This window comes from Juglans regia, chromosome 2, assembly GCF_001411555.2.
Source record: "Juglans regia cultivar Chandler chromosome 2, Walnut 2.0, whole genome shotgun sequence".
In the NCBI taxonomy this organism is placed as follows: domain Eukaryota; kingdom Viridiplantae; phylum Streptophyta; class Magnoliopsida; order Fagales; family Juglandaceae; genus Juglans; species Juglans regia.
Window position 1 is genome coordinate 28,521,307 of NC_049902.1, and position 19,748 is coordinate 28,541,054.

At 37.2% G+C, this 19,748-nt stretch overlaps 2 protein-coding genes across 5 annotated transcripts; one reads left to right on the forward strand and one right to left on the reverse strand.

Moving 5' to 3' along the window:
- Positions 1-1,139: 1,139 nt before the first annotated feature.
- Positions 1,140-14,232, forward strand: LOC109021706 (protein HLB1-like). Of its 2 annotated transcripts, XM_019004399.2 has the most exons (14): positions 1,140-1,599; positions 2,616-2,738; positions 2,950-3,019; positions 3,498-3,611; positions 4,051-4,134; positions 10,267-10,317; positions 10,500-10,529; positions 10,710-10,772; positions 10,935-11,000; positions 11,121-11,249; positions 11,480-11,515; positions 11,705-11,824; positions 12,763-12,951; positions 13,919-14,232. In XM_019004399.2, the coding sequence occupies exons 1-14, from the start codon at positions 1,244-1,246 to the stop codon at positions 14,027-14,029; spliced, it is 1,542 nt and encodes a 513-aa protein (XP_018859944.1). In that variant the 5' UTR covers positions 1,140-1,243; the 3' UTR covers positions 14,030-14,232. The 2 variants fall into 2 exon arrangements, with proteins under 2 accessions (XP_018859944.1, XP_035543744.1); XM_035687851.1 differs by lacking the exon at positions 10,267-10,317 and having other exon boundaries at positions 1,187-1,599.
- A 270-nt stretch (positions 14,233-14,502) lies between these two features.
- Positions 14,503-18,704, reverse strand: LOC109021705 (metal-nicotianamine transporter YSL1-like). 3 transcript variants are annotated; one of them, XM_035687850.1, is made up of 8 exons: positions 18,189-18,704; positions 17,643-18,029; positions 17,346-17,518; positions 16,816-16,910; positions 16,569-16,703; positions 16,270-16,459; positions 16,047-16,161; positions 14,503-15,616 (listed from the first exon to the last, which is right to left on the reverse strand). In XM_035687850.1, exons 2-8 carry the CDS (start codon positions 18,007-18,009, stop codon positions 14,691-14,693), a joined length of 2,001 nt encoding a protein of 666 aa, XP_035543743.1. In that variant the 5' UTR covers positions 18,010-18,029; positions 18,189-18,704; the 3' UTR covers positions 14,503-14,690. The 3 variants fall into 3 exon arrangements, with proteins under 3 accessions (XP_035543743.1, XP_018859942.1, XP_018859941.1); XM_019004397.2 differs by having other exon boundaries at positions 17,643-18,038; XM_019004396.2 differs by having other exon boundaries at positions 17,643-18,045.
- Positions 18,705-19,748: the final 1,044 nt, after the last annotated feature.

The window sequence follows — 19,748 nt, forward strand, 5'->3', positions numbered from 1 at the left end:
ATATTTACTTATTTTAATGCGTAGGATAATTCTATTGGTGATAATGTGGGCATGTTGCTTTTTTGATAAACAATACATATTTTTTATAAATTCAAAACTCTCCTAACCATAACTTTATATTTGATTAACTATTAAATTAGTCAAAATAATAATATAATATTATTTTTTATTAATAATATTTTTAATTTATTTTTTTCATATTTTATAATTACACTAATTATATATTAATCAATAATTTAATTTGATACTTAAATTATTATTTTTTAACTTAAATATATTGTGGTTCAAAATTATAAAATAATAATTTAAGTAAATAAAATAATAGTTATAGAGTGTGAATAATGAGTCTTTAAATTTGAAGATGAATTAAAATGTATTGTAGTTCAAAATTTTAAATTTTAATATTTGATGAATTCAATACAATAATTTTAAATATAAATTTATCAAATTTTGAAGAGTACAATGCCAATGTATTCATTGACCAACAAATCTCTTTATATATAAAAGAAAAAAAAAATCATAACTATCAAAATTGAGAATACAAGAATAAAAAGATTTATTTTTTATGTAAAGACCAAACCACGTCATTTAACATTGAGAATTGTTGGGAATAGCCGGAAGCCGCAGCACACTGTGAAGAATTTTTTTTTTTTTTTTTCAACCCAGCACATGCTGGGGCTTCTTCACACAGTAGAGTGTGAAGAAGAATTTTTCTTTAACATTCTGTCATATTTTCACTGTTCATAAAGGGCTGTTGATTACCGTAATACTCTTAGAAATTGTTTAAATAGTCTAAAAAGTTTTTTAATAAAAAATTAGGTTGTTTGAATGTGACATATTAAAATATTTTTAATTTTAAATACGTTAAAAGGTGTGTTTGAGAAAAAATATTATTTATGTTTTTCTAGATAATACAAAATGTAATTCACATTTTATTCAATAAATAAAAATATCTATACAACTTTAAGATAATTATAATTTTAAAAATTTTAAAAATAGTCATAATTTTTAAAAATTTAAATAATTATAATTTCTATATTTTTTAAATTTACTCTCAAATAAATTTTATTAAAAAATATTTTAAACATATAATTATCAAATAATAAATAACTTTTTAATAGAATTACTAATTTACTTGTGCTCAATAATCTATAGTCCTCAAGTTATAAGCTATGCTCCCGTTAGGTTCCCTGGCCAGTTAAGCAGTTACATATCTCTCGCTCTCTCTCCGGGCCCCACCAACATGTCCGCGACCGCCGAGGAATCTGAATTGCAGAACGGAGTCGAAACAGAACCTTCGGAGCCGGAACCAAAGCCAGTGGCTCAACCTGAACCAGAAACAGAGCCGGCAGAATCAGAGTCAGTGCCGGAGCCCAAGCTGGAACCACCAGTGGCGACAGATACAGATCCCGATCCCCAAGAACTTAAAGAAAGCTCGATCCAATCCAATGAGGCTGATAACAAAGCAGCGAATGCTTCAACTGAGCGTCAGCTGCGCAAAGACGAAGGAAGCCGAACGTTCACGATGAGGGAGTTGCTCAGTGGATTGAAAGGCGACGAGCCAGACGAGACCGGACCAGATGCTACCTCGCCTTACAGGTCAGTGCTCTTTCGCATTCGCTTAAACACATCTTCTAATTTTAATTAACACCAAAACATGCGGGATTAACACTTTTTGTCTTTGAATATAGCTCATAAAATCTGCCATAATGGATCGCGATGTACTAAATATTATAGGCAATTGGTTTACATCATGTGAAATCAGTGAATTTCTCTCTTAAGGCATTATATATATATATATATATATATATATATATATATATCATGATCTTACCTGTGTACTCAAGAGTGGTTCAATTGTCGTCGCTAACGCAATTTCATTATTTTTTTAAATATTACTCGCTGGTGTTTTCATCAGAATCTGGAATTTGGTTGATATTTGTTTCCGTGTTTTGATTCACTTGCTTTTACCCCTTTTTCATTGAAATTAGGCTTCACTCAGTCTAGCTGAGTATACCCGACATCGATTATAGAACTTTGGGAGTACAATCTCTAGGTCCTCCTGAATTTGCAATGACACGACATTGCTGCTTGCGAGAAGATAGAACTATTGGAAAAATATCCTTTGATTCTGTTTCCTTGCGAACCAGTTTGATGAAAGAAATGGAATTTTGTGACATTATTTAAGTTGATTACCTTGGGCATCCTATGATTGAATAGAGGCACGTTAACATGAACCATGATTTATGACACATGGGGGTGTTCTGATGTTTATTTACCCATTTAGCAGATGTTTCTGTTGATATACATATTTTTCCTAGCAGCATCAGACAATGTGGCTTTCCTCGTTATTCATTTTTTATGCAGACCTATGCGCTCATATCTTACATGCACGGAATCTGCACAAAATCCTTTTTTGTTCCCTGAAACTTGATTCCATATCAAGTTCAAAATAGACAAAATACCTTTCAATTACCAAGGAAACATTGTTTTTAATATTGTCCTGTGCCGATATTCTTCTGTAACTTCTATATCAGCATGAAGAAAAAATAACTGTGTACTTATTTTCTTTTACAAAAAATTTCCTTTTAACTCTTTGCTTTTCGATTGTTTAGTCAAGAAAGCCCACAGCAACATGTAGACCAAAACAATGCTGCTATGGACTTAATTAATAGTGTGACTGGTGTAGATGAGGAAGGCCGGTCTCGCCAACGGATTCTTACATTTGCAGCTAGGAGGTACCGTCATCTTATCATTCTTAGTCATCAACCTCTCTGTATTGTCAAATTTTTGCCTTACTCTTAACAAAAGATATAATTGGGTGTATGTGGGAACTATACTGTGTTTTAAACCACTTGCTTAGACTTGAAAATCTGTTTAAAAAAAAGAAGATTGTAAACTCTTTTAGAGTTCCGTTCTAAAGTTATATTCTTTACTCAACTTTTGTAGGTACGCTTCTGCTATAGAGAGAAATCCAGAAGATTATGATGCACTATACAATTGGGCATTGGTTCTTCAGGTCTGAAATACTGTCTCATCTGCTTCTCAAAGTTTTGACGTCAATGGATTTTATTATTCTTTCACTCTATGAAAACTTCAACCGGATGGCTTTGGTAGTAACCTGATAACTTGGCTATCTGTTACCTTGAATATATTCATGAAGTGATATATTTCAAGAGTGTTTATGCCTTTATAGTATAAATTATAGCAAGTAAAAGCATTTTCCTGTAGTGTGAAGTTTTGATATGACAAGTTTCTGCGACGGTCATCATTTACCTACAATGTTTGTTTGGAATGAATGAGTTAAAGGTGTTTAATATGGAACGCAAAATTGATATCTGACGTTTTGGCTATTTCAGCCCATTATTTTTTAAAGATGCTTGAGTTTCTCAATTTGTTGTGATGGAAAGAGTTTTTGTAATATTGTTATTTAAGGGCATTCTAATTACTTATAAGAGCGTCAAGGTGCATTTTATTTCACCTCATTTGGCTTGCAGGAAAGTGCAGATAATGTTAGTCAAGATTCTGCTTCACCTTCTAAGAATGCCTTGCTTGAGGAAGCTTGTAAGAAGTATGATGAGGCGACCCGTCTTTGCCCTTCGCTTCATGATGTATGGATGCATCACATTATACTTGTCAATCTTCTTAAATGACTGGTAATACTATTTTTAGAAGTAAATATTAGCAAGAATCATGATAGCCTCCCAGAACACCTACGCCATCTAAGGAACTACGGGCAGGGAGGCAGGTGGAGCCCCCCTGGGGTGGGATCGGGGGGGTAGAGGATCTTTAAAGTTATTTGTTCATACTTATGTCAGATCTGTGGGTATTTTTTACCATTTGATCTGTGGTTAGTTGGGGTTCAAATATAGCTCGAATTTGCTCTATGATTTCCCCCTTTCCTGGTAAGATATAAGGCCATTGGTATTGCTAAATTGGGGCTCCTTAAATTCCCACCAAACCAATGATATTCTCCATAAGTCTGTCTAATTTCCATTGATACTGGATAGTATATTTCATGTGAAAGTAATATGTCATTCTTAATTCCAGGCTTTCTATAATTGGGCTATTGCAATATCTGATCGGGCAAAAATTCGTGGCCGTACGAAGGAGGCTGAAGAACTATGGAAGCAGGTTTGATTACCTAATATCAGTAATCAGTCGTGCTTGATTTTGAATTCCATAATGTTATGATATTTGCCATCCTTCTGCATTTTTTGCCCGCTGCTGTAGTTTCAACCTGACTTTTGGCAGCTGCATATGGATATTATTGTTGGAGTACTTGAGCATCGAGGGACGAGGATACAAAACAATTGTCTACTTATTAGAATGTAGTCATGCGCTCTAATGTTTTCTAAATAGCTGACCTTAATGCAGGATGTGTTTTCTCATAGGCGTGAAAGATAAATTCATCAAGACTTATCTCCTTAAATCTTTGATTTTATTTGCATATGTTAATTGAACATATATCCTTCCTGAATGTATGGTTGAAAAGTTTACACCGTATATCTAAAATATAGTTGTTAAATATTTCTTCCACTCTCTACAATATTTTCTCTCCGTACAGTTTCAGTTTTTGTTGTGGTTTTTTTCTTTCTGTTGGTAGTGATTCATTAATGGCTTTTCCTCCCTGAGGGGATTAGTGTATCACTGAATCACTAGGGTTGTCTTGTTTGTGGGCTGGTTTAGATGGGGTTGTGTAAGGAGGTATTCATTGATCAGAAGATTTTTGAGTTCAGAAAGGAGAATGCTAGGTGGTGGAGGATTATAGAAAGTAGTCGTCGTGGAGTGAAATATATTTCAGTAGATTGGGAAACTCTGGGTTGGCTGGGTTCTATGGTGAAGGAATGTGCAGTAACATTGGGTCCTCAGGAGTTTCTGCGAACTCGTAGAAAAGGAGACACTGTGTTAATAGTGAGGAAGGGTCGTAATCTTAATGGTAGTTTTATCTCCATATCAGAATTTGGTCGTGATAAGAGGAGAGGATTGCTTGTGATTCCAGAAGGAAGGAAGGGGGAGGGGTGGAAGAACCTTGGAGATATTTTAATGGCGATTTCTCCACCCTCTGTTTCAAACATTCATCAGATAGCTGCTGCTGCTGCAAAGAAGAGCAGAGGTGAGGGAGGTGCTTCATTATCGTGGGCAGGAGGAGCAAGGACGTACAGTGAGGTGTTGAAGAAGGTACCGTATCGCGCTGCATTAGACGTGGTGTCAGACGTAACCAATTCTGAAGACGTGCAGTGGTATGGTGGAGAAGAAAGCAGAATGCTGGGGTTAAATGAGGAAAGTGTTTTGAGGATGTTAGTTGGCTTGGAGGAGAAGGTTGGCAGCGTGTTAGATGAAATCAGCTACCTAAAACGCTGCGTTAAGGGTAAGGCTGAGCTGAAGGAGGTGGTGGGCCGTAAGGATGGGCCTCGAATGGGTCATGGCAGTGTGTTGGGCCTAGGCAAGAAGGCCGCAGGCCCTGTGAACGGCAGTGAGTTGGGCCTTGGCAAGGTTCAGGCCGCAGGCACTGTGAAGGCCTGGAGGGCAGTGGCTCCAGTTGGGTCAGGGAAATCTATCGGACCCGAGATATCGGATCAGAGACAGAACTTGCCGATAAGCCCATTACCGGTAACCCTGCCGGCACAGAAGTGGCTGACGACCTCGGTCGACCACTCTGGTGTGATGGTAACGAAGTTCCGACGGGAAGATTTAGAGGAGGGGGAGTTGTTGGTGGAAGCGATAGCGGTAGAGAGTCCGAGAAATACCTCCGAGTCCTCGTCTCTAGGGATCTTGGCGGAGAATGGGCCTTCGGAGCTAAGCATGGTGGTCGAAGATCCTATAGCTGTGCACGAGCAGCCTGGTCCGTGGGAAAGTGAGAAGTCCTTACGGGGTGAGGAGGTTACGCGGGAAATTTCTGATGAGGTTCCGTGTGTTTCTCCACTGTTGGTGATGAGTAATCCTGATGAGATAATTTCTGGGGATGATATTCCTTTTAATAATATGGTTTTAAGTGGCGAAACAAATAAGTTGGGTGTTTCAGAATTGATTTTGTTCCCTAATAACAGTATAGGGGAGGAGGGGGCTCTTACTCCTCTATGTACACTCCCTCCCAGTGATTATGGGAGTTGTTCGACGAATTGGATTTTTAAAAAGGTAGAGGAGTTACAGAAAATTTTTGGGGTCTCTTTTGGAGGTTATGAGGAACAATTTATGGCCCTCCTTGTGGCTATTGAAGCTAGTCGTTCGAAATCAGCTACAAAACAAGATAGAGAACTTAAACGCTTAACATGCTCCATCAATTATGATGTTAAGGATGGAAGTAGTGGAAGGGTTAGATCAAAAGGGAGGGGAAAGTTAAGTTTTAATGAAGCCTAAGATTGTTTCTTGGAATGTAAGGGGTCTCAATGATAGGGACAAACGTCTTAGTATCAAAGCTTTATTGAGATTGTGGAAGGGTGATGTGATATGTTTGCAAGAAACAAAGTTGGGTTTTATTGATAGAAGATTTGTGCGTAGTATTTGGGGATGTTCTTACATGGGTTGGTCCTATTTGGCTTCTCAGGGAGCATCAGGTGGTGTGTTATTAATGTGGGATAAAAGAGTGGTTGAGGCGATTGAGGAATGTGTTGGAGAGTTCTCAGTGTCGGTGTTATTCAAAAATGTGAGCGACGAGTGGATTTGGGCTTTTGAAGGGTCTTATGGTCCCAACATAGATAGAGATAGACGACGGTTATGGGAGGAATTGGCGGGAATACACTCTTTATGGGATGTGCCGTGGTGCATGGGGGGTGATTTTAACATTATTCGTTTTCCTAGTGAATGATCGGGGCATCATCGACACACTCAGGCCATGGTGGAATTCTCTGAGTTCATCTTTGATATGGATCTTATGGACCTCCCTTTGGTGGGGGGTGAGTACACTTGGTCTAACGGCCGTGCTTGGTCGAAGTTTGATAGATTCCTTGTCTCGCCGCTTTGGGAAGCCCACTATCCAGAAGTAAGTCAGAAAAGGTTAGCTAGAGTCAGTTCAGACCATTTTCCCATTCTTTTAGATTGTGGGGGCATTCATGGGGGTCGCCGGTATTTCAAGTTTGAGAATATGTGGCTTAAGGTGAACGGGTTTGTAGAGATGGTGAGAACTTGGTGGACTTCGTACCAGGTTAGTGGCACTCCGAGTTTTATTCTTGCAGGAAAGCTGAAGGCTCTAAAGCAAGATCTAAATAAATGGAACTTGGAAGTTTTTGGTCACACTGACAATCAAAAGTCTATTTTGTTGGAGGAGTTGCAGGAGTTGGAGGGTAAGGAATTATTGGGAAGGGCCTCTGATGAGGAGTTATTGAGAAAAGTAACGGTTGTGGCAGAGTTGGAAAGGGTTTTATTGTTAGAAGAGACTTCATGGCGACAAAAATCTAGAGCCCTTTGGTTGAAAGAGGGTGATAGGTGTACGAAGTTTTTTCACAAAATGGCTAATTCTCGTCGACGTAATAATGCGATTGAGCTGTTACATTCAGGTACTCAAGTGCTATCTTCTTCCGATGATTTAGAAAGTCATATTGCACAATATTATGAGACTCTTCTTACCGAATCAGCAACTTGGAGGCCGAAGCTTGATGACTTACCGTTTGAGGCAATTGATCCGCAGCTTGTGAGTGTCTTGGAGAGACCCTTTGAGGAAGATGAGATTTTCAAGGTCATATCTGGTATGGCTAAGGACAAAGCGCCGGGTCCGGATGGTTTCTCAATGGGTTTCTTCCAAACTTGTTGGGATGTGGTGAAAGGTGATGTCTTGAGGGTGTTCAGTGAATTTCATGCTTATCAAAAGTTTGAAAAATCACTTAATGCGACCTTTATTGCACTCATTCCTAAGAAATATGGGGCGTCGAATATTGAGGATTTTCGCCCAATAAGTTTGGTTAGCAGTGTCTATAAGATTATTTCTAAGGTCCTTACTAATCGGCTCAGTCCAGTGCTGGAAAATATTATCTCCAAGCCTCAGAACGCTTTTATTCGTGAGAGATATATACTTGATTCGGTGCTCATTGCAAATGAGTGTTTGGATGCTAGATTGAGGGAGGGAAGTCCAGGTATTCTTTGCAAGCTAGACATGGAGAAGGCTTATGATCATGTGAACTGGGATTTCCTTTTGTATTTGTTGAAGAGGTGTGGTTTTGGAGATAGGTGGATTTCTTGGATGCGTTATTGTATTTCAACGGTCCGGTTTTCAGTGCTAGTTAATGGCACTCCTGCTGGCTTTTTTTATAGCTCGAGGGGATTACGACAGGGTGATCCGTTATCTCCCTTTCTTTTTGTCATAGTTATGGAGGCATTGAGTAAGATGGTGCAGGCTACTGTTAGTGGGGGTTTCTTATCTGGTTTTCAGGTGGGAAATGGCTCTGGTAGCCCTTGTATCATTTCACATCTCCTTTTTGCAGACGACAATCTGTTGTTTTGTAAAGCGGATAGGAGTCAGGTCCAAACTTTGCGTGCATTACTACTTTGTTTTGAAGCAATATCAGGGCTCAAGGTGAACCTTCACAAGTCTGAGTTGGTTCCGGTGGGTGTGGTCCCTAATATACGCAATCTAGCAAGTCTTCTGGGTTGCAGGGTGTCCTCGTTCCCAATGAAATATCTGGGTCTTCCGTTAGGTGCTACTTTCAAGAGTAGAGCTATATGGGATGGGGTGGTAGAGAAGATAGAGAAAATATTGGCTGGATGGAAAATGGTGTATCTATCGAAAGGGGGTCGTCTCACTCTTATCAAGAGTACCCTCAAAAACCTTCCCACTTATTTTTTATCTCTTTTTCCTATGCCTGCAGGGGTCGGGAATAGATTGAGAAACTCTTTAAGGCATTTCTATGGGGAGGCTTAGGGGAGGAGAAGAAAGTTCATTTGGTTAATTGGAAGACAGTATGTTCTCCAGTTGAGTACGGGGGGTTGGGTGTGTGTAATTTGAGAACTTTTAATAAAGTGTTGTTGGGGAAATGGCTTTGGAGATATCATGTGGAAGGGGGTTCTTTGTGGAGGGAAACTATAGATGCTAAATATGGTGTTGCTTGGGGTGGTTGGTGTTCTAAAGAAGTGAGAGGGGGGCATGGAGTGGGGCTATGGAAGTTTATAAGGAATGGGTGGATTAGTTTTGTAAATCATATTCGTTTTGTCGCAGGTGAGGGTAACCGAATCAGTTTTTGGCGGGATGTGTGGTGTGGAGAACATGCATTGGAAAGGGTGTTTCCAGCTTTATATCGTATTGCAGTTAATAAGGAGGTTTCTGTGGCGGATGTGCGATTATTTGCTCATGGTTCACATCAATGGAATATTCTTTTTAATAGAGATATTCATGATTGGGAATTATCTATGGTTTCAGATTTTTTCAGTTTGCTACATTCTGTAGGGTCTACTATGGTGCAACATGATAGCTTGAAATGGAGGTTCCAGGATCACAAGAAATTCACAGTAAATGCGTATTACAAAATTTTGATTTCACAGGACCATACCTCATTCCCTTGGAGGAACATCTGGAGGTCTCGAGTGCCCTCTAGAGTTGCTTTCTTTGTTTGGAATGCCGCCCTTGGGAAGATCTTGACCACGGACAATTTGAGGAAGAGAGGATGTGTTGTGCTGGATTGGTGTTACATGTATAGAAAGAATGGAGAATTGGTAGATCATCTTTTACTGCATTGTGATGTAGCAAGAGGGTTGTGGGATGAGATTTTTCGACGGGTCGGTGTGGCTTGGGTAATGCCTAGGAGAGTGGTGGAGTTGATGGGTTGTTGGAGAAAATTGCAGGGCAGTCATCAAGTGGCAGCAGTTTGGAGAATGATTCCGTTGTGTATTATGTGGTGTATTTGGACGGAAAGGAATATGCGATGCTTTGAAGACAAGGAACGAACAATGATGGAGCTGAAGAATTTTTTTCTGCATACTTTATTGCTTTGGTTTTCAGCTATTGTATTAAATGGGGATGATATTCATGAATTCTTATCTTTAGTTCATCACTCATAGAATGTATTTAGGTGTTCAACTGTATACTTCCTGTGTACTAGGTACATGCCTATTTCATTCACATCAATAAAGTTTATCTCTTACTTATAAAAAAAAAAAAATAGCTGACCTTTGTGACATTAAAAGGCATTAATGATGCTTGATGCAAATTCCCTCTTCCATATTTTCATTGTCTTGTCTACCATCTACGTTTTATCCTTAATTGTTATGCTCTTTCCCTTGTGTTCTAGAACTAGAGAAATTAAAACAGTACTTTTTTTTTAAAATTTTGTTTTATAGGCAACAAAAAACTATGAAAAAGCCATCCAACTCAATTGGAACAGTCCTCAGGTATCTTTGAAGAAATTGTTAAGTTGTTTATGGTTTCATATGGGGTACTCCAGCATCTTTATTCTCACCTTTCTCCTTTCTTTCCATTTTTCTGCCTTTTTTCTCCCTTGTTGATGCATCAAAGCTCGTGAAATTATTTACATTGCATTCTTTGGTACTCACTCTTTTGAAATCTGTTTCAGGCACTCAATAATTGGGGTCTTGCTCTGCAGGTACTTTTTGTTATATTCGCATTCCTCAATAATTAGTTTTTTTTTTTATTTTCATTTTTTCTGATGTAATTTTACTCTTGTTTTGTTCCATTTTCTAGGAGTATTTCAACAATTTGTCAAATATGTCCTGTGTTTAGTTGGCAAGTTTGATTTGATTTATGTTTTTAATGTGAAATTTAGGAACTCAGTGCAATTGTTCCTGCACGGGAAAAGCAAAGAATTGTAAGAACTGCAGTTAGTAAGGTACAAAACTTATTTGAAAAGATCAGAGTTTTTGGGTAACTGTATGGGAGCAACTAGCAATATAACTTTGCATCTGAGACCTAAGATTTTCTTTGTATCCTAAGAATAGTTTCCACTGTTTGTTCTTTTATTATGATATGTTTGACTGGTCTTCTGATGCAGTTTCGTGCAGCCATTCGGTTGCAGTTTGACTTCCACCGAGCAATTTACAACCTTGGAACTGTTTTGGTCAGTTGGTAACTTAACCTTCCATATTTGAGATACCATGATCTTATATTTGTACATTTGTTCGTCTTCAGTATCCACTATATCTCGTGCAACCCAAACTCATGGTGTCATTATTTGCAGTATGGATTAGCAGAGGACACACTAAGAATTGGGGGATCAGACAATGCTAAAGAAGTCTCTCCTAACGAGTTATATAGCCAATCTGCTATCTACATTGCAGCTGCTCATGCATTGAAACCAAATTATTCAGTAAGTATAATTGTATTTTGTATCTAGCAATATTATTTGTTTACCTAGGTAATAAAATGTTCACTCTAACATAAACATGGCAGTGAAATCCCAAAATGGGCGGAGAAATACTTATCTGAAGTGAGATTTAAAGAGTCTTATCTTTTCCTTTGCCCTTGCTTTCTGATGCTTTATAGGTGCGTACATCAATTTCAGTTTTCCACTGACTAACCTAATGACGTTTTATTTAGGTTTACAGCAGTGCCTTGCGGCTGGTTCGTTCCATGGTTAGTAGTTATCATTCCCTATCTCTTGATGTTGTGGTTGATTGTATGTTCATAATGGTTCATTTAGCACTCCTAATGAAAATTTAAATGAATTTCTCAGTCCGAATGATAGTAAGGTTCTCTCTATATGTTATTATGTTTCAATGAGTTTGGTTGAGGGAACCATTGACAGAAATTAACTATTGACAGCTACCTTTGCCGCATCTGAAAGTTGGATACTTGACAGCACCGCCTGTCGGGAAACTAGTGGCACCTCATATTGATTGGAAACGTTCCCAATTTGTTTTAAACCATGAAGGGCTTCTTCAGGTAAACGCTGATTTGTTTCCTTGTTATATTGTCAAGTAATAACATTATGTATATTAAAACCATACTTCAATACCTCATATATGGTATGAGAGGAGTGGTGAATGGAATCCCAGTTTACCTGTAGGACTGTTCATCTGGGCTGGGTTTTTTTCCCGGCCTGGAACCCGGAATCTTTTTTTTTTTTTTTTTTCCAGTTTGAAGGTTTTGATCTGGAAATGTTGTCCATCTCTCCATTATTTTTCGTTGTCTGAATTTTAAGCATCAGGAATTCCTATCATTTTCACTTCTGAGACATGGGTCCATATTAAATATAGCGTGCACATATAGCAGGTACTTTGCAAACTATACTTCCACTTTTGACGTGCATACTAGTTACTGCTTCATTTTTACCAATGTTTTTGAAAGTTTTTACCATCTTTTTTGTAAGGTTTCTATTTTCTGCATTCCTGATAGGTAGAAGTTTACTTTCTAGTACATTTGCATTTAAAGAATTTCCAGATAAAAAAAAAAAAAAAAAAACTTAAAAAGGAACAAAAAAAAAAAAAAAGAAACATCAAAACATTCAAACTGAAAAAAAAAAAAACCCAGGTACCGCGTTGTAAATCCAGGTTCCGGATTTAAAATCCGGATTCATCTTGGTTCTGGCCCGGGTCTAACCCAGTCTGGGTTCCGGCCCGGGTTTGAAACCGGGTTCCCGGGCCAGAACCCGAATTAACAGTCCTACTTACCCGGGAGGGAGAAGTTCTTACGGTCTATAATGATTCGCGGGGCTCCAATTATAATATTGACTAGTCTTTTTTGGATTATAAATCTCACTTGTGGCTTAGACTTTCCTTTAGTCACTGCACATACATTGGTTTGGATAGGCTGGTAAACTGTGGCGAAGGATCATCGTTTCTTTATTCTCAACGAAGTTTCTTTGTCATCCCTCTCATCAGGTAAACAAAGTTGAGCAAAAACAAGTGCCACAAAGCCTCTCTGGAAATACAGGGGATGTAGTGAACAATGACAAAGGGGGCATCAGAATTGATGTTCCAGATATAGTTTCTGTATCAGCATGTGCTGATCTGACTTTGCCACCTGGTGCAGGCCTCTGCATTGATACAATTAATGGGCCAGTTTTCATGGTAAGCTTATCTTTTGTTTTCCAGACTCATTTTTGTTTTCCTGCATTGTAAGTTCAAAACCAATTATTCTTAGCCAGACTAAAGATCAAGTCTGCATTTGCATGTTATGAACAAGAGTTCTGTAATTTGAATGTCAACTTGTAGCACTTAATGTGGGTGTCAAACCTGATAATTTTGGCCATATGAAGATTATCTTGAGCATTTGCAGGTTATGAATAAAGCTGTAGTATAAATGTATGACTTTTTAGGACCCTATAATTGATTTAAAACTCTTCATACATTTTGTTTTAAACACCAGGAGTAACAAATTAAACATTTTAAGTCAAGATTATTACAAAGTTATGTGATTTTGACATGCTACTCATGATCCTATTATTCATTGTACTCTCATCATCCTATGATGTGGCCTTAAATGATTGGAAAACTATTTGGCATGTTTCACTTGTCCATCAATCATTTGATACCACATCAAGGAATGCTGAAAGGATGATGTATAGTATTTTTCTTTGACATTTACTCCGTGGGGGCACTTGAATTTCATCCCTTCCTGATGCAAATTAAATTTTTTGCTTGCGCACTCATCCTACATGGGGTGTGCTACATGGATGCAATTGGTGTTTGGGCTTACTTGTCTCAACTACCGGTCTTTGTATCTTAAATATATAACGAGGCAATATATGGATCTGATTTTTTCTTTTAAATATAAAAAAAAAGGTGAGCTGTTGTGATATATATAAAACTGTGCTCTATGGTCCGTGCCATTCTCAACAATCTGCATTCATCTTGTACTGCAAATGATGGCCTCAAAACTCTGTTTTCTAATTTGCAAGATGATAAGGGAGATGAGAACAATTGTTCTATTCTTTGTTAATGTTCCTCCATAAATTATTATGTAGGAAAAGTGGATCAAAGCACTGGATTTTCAAATGGTAAGGTCTTAATTCAATATTTTCTGTTGATCCTACAGGTTGCTGACTCGTGGGAATCCTTGGATGGATGGCTTGATGCAATCCGTCTAGTTTACACAATATATGCACGCAGGAAGAGTGATGTTCTAGCAGGTATCATAACTAGCTGATCATTTGTTATCTTTATCACCGGTGCGATGTTTTTGTTCAGATGACTAACATTTCATTTTATTTAATTGGCTCATTGGAATAAAGCTATTGTATATTTTAGAGAAGTCTGGGACATTATCATGCCTAATCCAATTTGGCTTTCCTGATTTAGCTGGTTGTACTTTTCGTTTGATAGACATATAGCGCATGCATATTTTAGGTACTGAACGTTTGAGACATTCAACGAGAAGCCATCCTTAACTCATTTCAGTGTTCCATTCCTCCATGTTATTCTTGACAATGACCCAAGCATTTGACCAAAGGAATAAAAAAGGCTTAGACAATTAATAATTTAATCAAACCGTGATTCTCAAGCATGCTTTCCAATAAGAAGAAAAATACCAAATTTTTCCCTCCAATATTTCTCTTCTTTACTCTTGCTAGTTGATGAACTCGTGAGGCAGTGCCCTGGATCCGAAAAAGGGGAAAGAAATAAAGGGAAATCACACAAGACAAGCGAGTGATGCGATGCATTTTTATTGTTGTTTGAGAATGGATACAATGCGTTCTACACCTTGCACATAGCTTATTAGGATTTTATTTGCACCTATAATTGACTAATTTGAGTCGGGGATTACCCCGTCCTATAATGCTATCAGCCAAGTCCTCCGAAAGCTTTTTCTAGGAATGCAAAAATTTCATGCAGATCGGTGGTTTTATTTTGGCCAGAGCTAGAACTGCAGCGGGGAGGGTCCAGAGCCCTTCCCCGCAAATCAATCCAGAAGCAATCGCGGGAACCATCAACTCGGCCTTCTTAGAATCAAGCTTGTGCAACATAAAAACAATCAAACTCCCAATGCACATATCAATTGCAAAGTATGCCCCGACCAGAAAAGGCACCGCCATGACCATTGGAAGCGGCATATATTTTCCGACCTTCTGTGGGGAAATATCGCGCACCACATTGACTCCAACTGCAAAGGCAAGAAAGCCATAGCACATTTGCAGGCAGTGGCGAGGAAGAGCAGAGAAGCCTTGCACACCTAGAATTGCCATGTTTCTATAGATCAAGGCATAAGGAGCTTTGAACTCTCCATCCGGGTTTCCCACATCAAATGCCTTGTAAAAAAGGAAGAAGCTAAGGGGAGCCGTCACACAGCCTAATGCTGTGCCAATGGCTTGGTTCAAGAACATTGCTTTGGGGGAAGTGCAAGTCAAGTAGGCAGTCTTGAAATCTTGCATCAGAATGCAAGCCACAGAAACAACAGATTTGACGAGTCCACACCCAACAAGCGCAGCCACCACGCCATCTTCTTTTCCAGTCAACGCTGCTAAGACGAAGAGTGCCACTTTCCCGTAATTGTAGGCCATGTTTATGTCCGTCAGTCCAGCTCCATAAGCATTGCAGAATGCCAGAGATGGAGCTAGAAAATAGGCTACGACAACATAGTACCATTTAAGTTGAGGAAACATGAATGGGATCACAATTATGGAAATGATGGCAAAGATGACATATCCAACGGCTGCAAACCACATGGGAATGTTTTCACTAATGAAAATCTCGTTCCGTTTCATTACTTCAATTGGCTTCTCTTGGCCATACACATCTGCATGGGAGAAAAAAAAAAGAAGAGAAATTGTTAGAAGAAGTAACTAATTAACTAACCAAATTAGTATGGTCAATTAAACGATTGTAGCCACTGATGAATTCGATTACTGATATAAAAAAATTGTACACGTGTCACTATGCGTATTTATTACCGTTCGAGTATGTGTTAATATTTAGATTCACACGTGATACTTATCGTCTCCATACCATATGTCAACATGTGATTTATCATTATTATCTTTTCATATAAACACATATTTACATATCAAAGATTATAAATAACATTTTTATGAAAATTAACACATACTAACATGCCGGTTCCTCGTACACATCATGCGTCTTTTGAGTCTTTCCAGGATCTAGGTTTAAGGAAACCAATTATAAGTAACATGTAGAAATGCAAATTCCAAGGCTACTGTTCATATTACCCATTTCGAGGTCCTTCTTCTTTAATCTGCTGCGGATTTCGATGATTGTGCATACCAATATCTTAATGAAATTGTACATACCATCACCTAGGATCAAAGCAACGGATAAAAAAACCTGCAAAAAACAAACCCAAAAAAAAAAAAAAATAAAATAAAAATACTGTAAATTGGCGACCATTGGTAGCAGAAGAAGAAGTAGTCCATGAGATAGAAAAAGTGAGACCTTGTAACCATATAAACTTTTCATGTCACTTTCTTCCAAACTTTCAGAAAACCAAATTCCTTTAAGCCGACCAATGAGCGGCCACATTACTCCAAAGGAAAGCACAGCTCCAAGAAGCAAAGAAAAGTTAACGAGATGGGAAACAATCATGCCAGCTCCAACAAATGTCGCGCTAAAGTCGAAGTAGAATCTGCAAATTAAATCCTTCCGATGATCAAATATTTAAATAAAATCACTAATTAACATGTTGATCATCAGCTCAAAAGCAGCAGAGGAAGAAACAGATCATGCATGCATACGTTTTCTTATACGCTTGCAATCCAAAAGTAGGGAAGTGTGCGAATCCGCATTCGTCTTTACCACTGAAGAACCACTTAAAGAAGCCCCAAAAGAAACTGATTGAAAAATATTTCATGAATCCCCGCACTTGCTTCCTGCAAATTAATCATGTCTTTGATGATCAGTTTCATGAGTTTTGATTTTTAGATGGTTTTTTGTTCATAGAAATTGATAGATACTAGAAATTTATAAGATCATGTCATGTACTTAGCCATCTTATCCCCCTGAGTATGGAATCCATTAATGAGTACCGCAGTTGCCATGCCACTTGGATATGTTAATTTGAGGTCTACTATCATTATCTGCAAAATGGAAAAGGAGATCTAAAATCGTTGACCAAAAAAGGAGAAACAGTGTGATCAAGCAAATCTATTGAATTTCTACTTCAATAATATAGCATATATAATTTTCTAGAATATGTTTTTTTTTTTTAAAAAAAAAATCATCATGGTTTTGCTGAATTTGTTGAGTTGAATCATTCGTGAAATTGAGATCTCGTTTGTTTTTACAATTATTTTCATTTCATTTTATCTAATCATTACAATTTATTTAAATTTACACACAAAATAAAATAAGTAATTCAATTTTTTTAAATTTAAAAATAAAAATAATATTACAAAAATATATTCTAAAAATATTTTATTAAATTTTTATTTCAACTCATCTCATCTCATCTGCAAAAACAAACGAGGACTGAATTAATTGGTTACCACCAACAAGAAATCATATATATATACCTTCCTTAGAGGAACTAAGACGAAAAGGCCAATAAAACAGACTAAAAACAGGTAGCCAGTCATCCAACCAAATCCAGGTTCCTTAACATTGTTTGGGGAGTTCCCCTCATTGTTGACGCCTGCCAAAAGATATGTCCTCCTGTTTAATCCCAAGAGATAAGAAGCAAATCCACCTGCAGTTCATTAAAAGAGAAGAGGAGTTGTTAGATTACATCAAAATTATTGGAAGTAAGTAAAAAGTGGGAAAAAATGGCGTATTTAATTTTCAAAATCTGAAATATTAAAGCGGCCTCAAACCTCCAACAGCAATGCTATAGCATGCAACTGAACAAGTTTGTATCATTGTATTCTCTTGCCGAGTGAATGGCTTTGATACAAAACCAGCTTTCTCGAGGACTTTTATCCATGTCCGAACAAATACGAAAGCAAGAAGAGCAGCAGAAACATTTAGATTAGGAGTTATCCCGGTTGTGAGGTTCAGCTTCATGGCTATCACACTGTACATGGTGCCAATCATAACACTCACTACTAATCCCCTTATCGTTATTTGGTTCCTCCATGGCGGGATTGCCTTCGACCCCTCAGTTACTTCCTCAAAAGGCTGTCCTCCTAAATCTTCTCTTTCAATCTCTTTCTTTTCTTTGGCTTCTAATTCCATGTTCATGGCTCCAAGATAAATTATCTCTGCACTCTCTAAAACCTTTCGACGTGAAAAGATGATCCAAATTACTTGAAAAATCCATATATAATCCCAGAGGATGAAACTTAGAAACAAAGTATAAAATGATGAGACAAGAATGACAGATTTATGAGAAGAAATGCTGTTTTAATGCATAGACTCACCTGGATTCTTTCCGCACTTCTGTTGTTCTAGCTAGCTTCAATGGTAGACCATAGAATTATCATGCAATAGATCAGCACAAGTTGTCAATTGGTACTTCTTTGTCTTCTTCTTAATTGGAACCCATAATTAGAAAGTAAAAACCTTCCTGTGAATTAGTGAACCCCAGAATCTAGCTCCTGTGTCTTTTCTGCCACCACCAATTTACTGCTCACAGCTTACAAATGACCCTCAAATTATGAGACAGGATATCTTCTATAGATAATATACATATGCTGGCACTAGCAGCAGTATGGGCTCAACTTGTCATCCAAAATGACACCTAACTGTGCAAATATCTGATCAGTTATAATATATTTCTTTTGATGCATGCACTACAAAAGCAACTGAATAATTAGAAAGATTTGCTAAACAAGATGCATAGAAAAGAACCCATTTTTTTTTTTTTATGAACATAGGAAAGAACTTGGTATAAAGTAATTGATATGGAGGGCATGGCAGTACTGACTCATGCATGCATGATTATATTTATAACCAGATTGTTGTTGAAGCCTACACTTCACAAAGAATTGGTGTTACTAGAAAGCTGACCTTATCATTGACATTTTTCTTTCTCTCTCCTCCATCATGAGGCGGGCTATTAAATTATTAATTGATAAGTTTGGGTAGGAGAGATTCTTTCTGTGTGGAAGTTGATTTAACTCGGACCCTCCTCGCACGCTGCAGGCTGCAGGCTGCAGACAAGTGGGACAGTGTAGAAAATGATGCCTCCAGAAATTTTGCGAAAGAGTAATGTTAGAGAGAAGTCATTATAATAGTGCATATTTTATATTCATTGTGTGGTTACTTCTAGTTGATTATTTCTAATACTCACTTAAAAAGATGTATGGTCTAGATGATACCACATCATGTATATAAAATAGATACTTCTAATAATAATTTTTATCTATATTTATTCTTTAAGAAAACACAACAAAAGTTACAAAACATTGTTAGTTGTTCCTTGAAAAATTGTGGTCACGAAAAGTCAAAGGAGATTCTCTCCCAAGTTATCTCAAAAATGATATATATGTGTTCATAGAGCGGATAAGTATTATGTATTTAAAATATATATATATATATAATTTATTAAAAAAAATTTATTAAAAAAATAATTTTTTAATAATAAATCTTATTATTTTTTTTAAAAAATACATGATACTTATGCAATTTATAATTGTATATAATATTAAACGTTGAAAATATACTTGATATGATTTGTCATTTATATATAATATCCCAAAAATCCCTATTTAAAGTGTTGTTAAATTTTTTTATAAAAGTAAATTTATAAATTGATATGATATATATATATATATATATATATATAAAATCTATTTTATAACAAATTTTATGCTTTCAATATTTCGGCCGCCATTTGTACACGTTATCATAATTATAGATGTTCGTACTGTAGGGAGCATATGCAAATGTGTACTGTACATGACCAAAAATAAAGGGGAGCCCGACCGGGATCGAGGGAGATCAAACAAATATTAGACTAAAAAAATACACCATCCCGA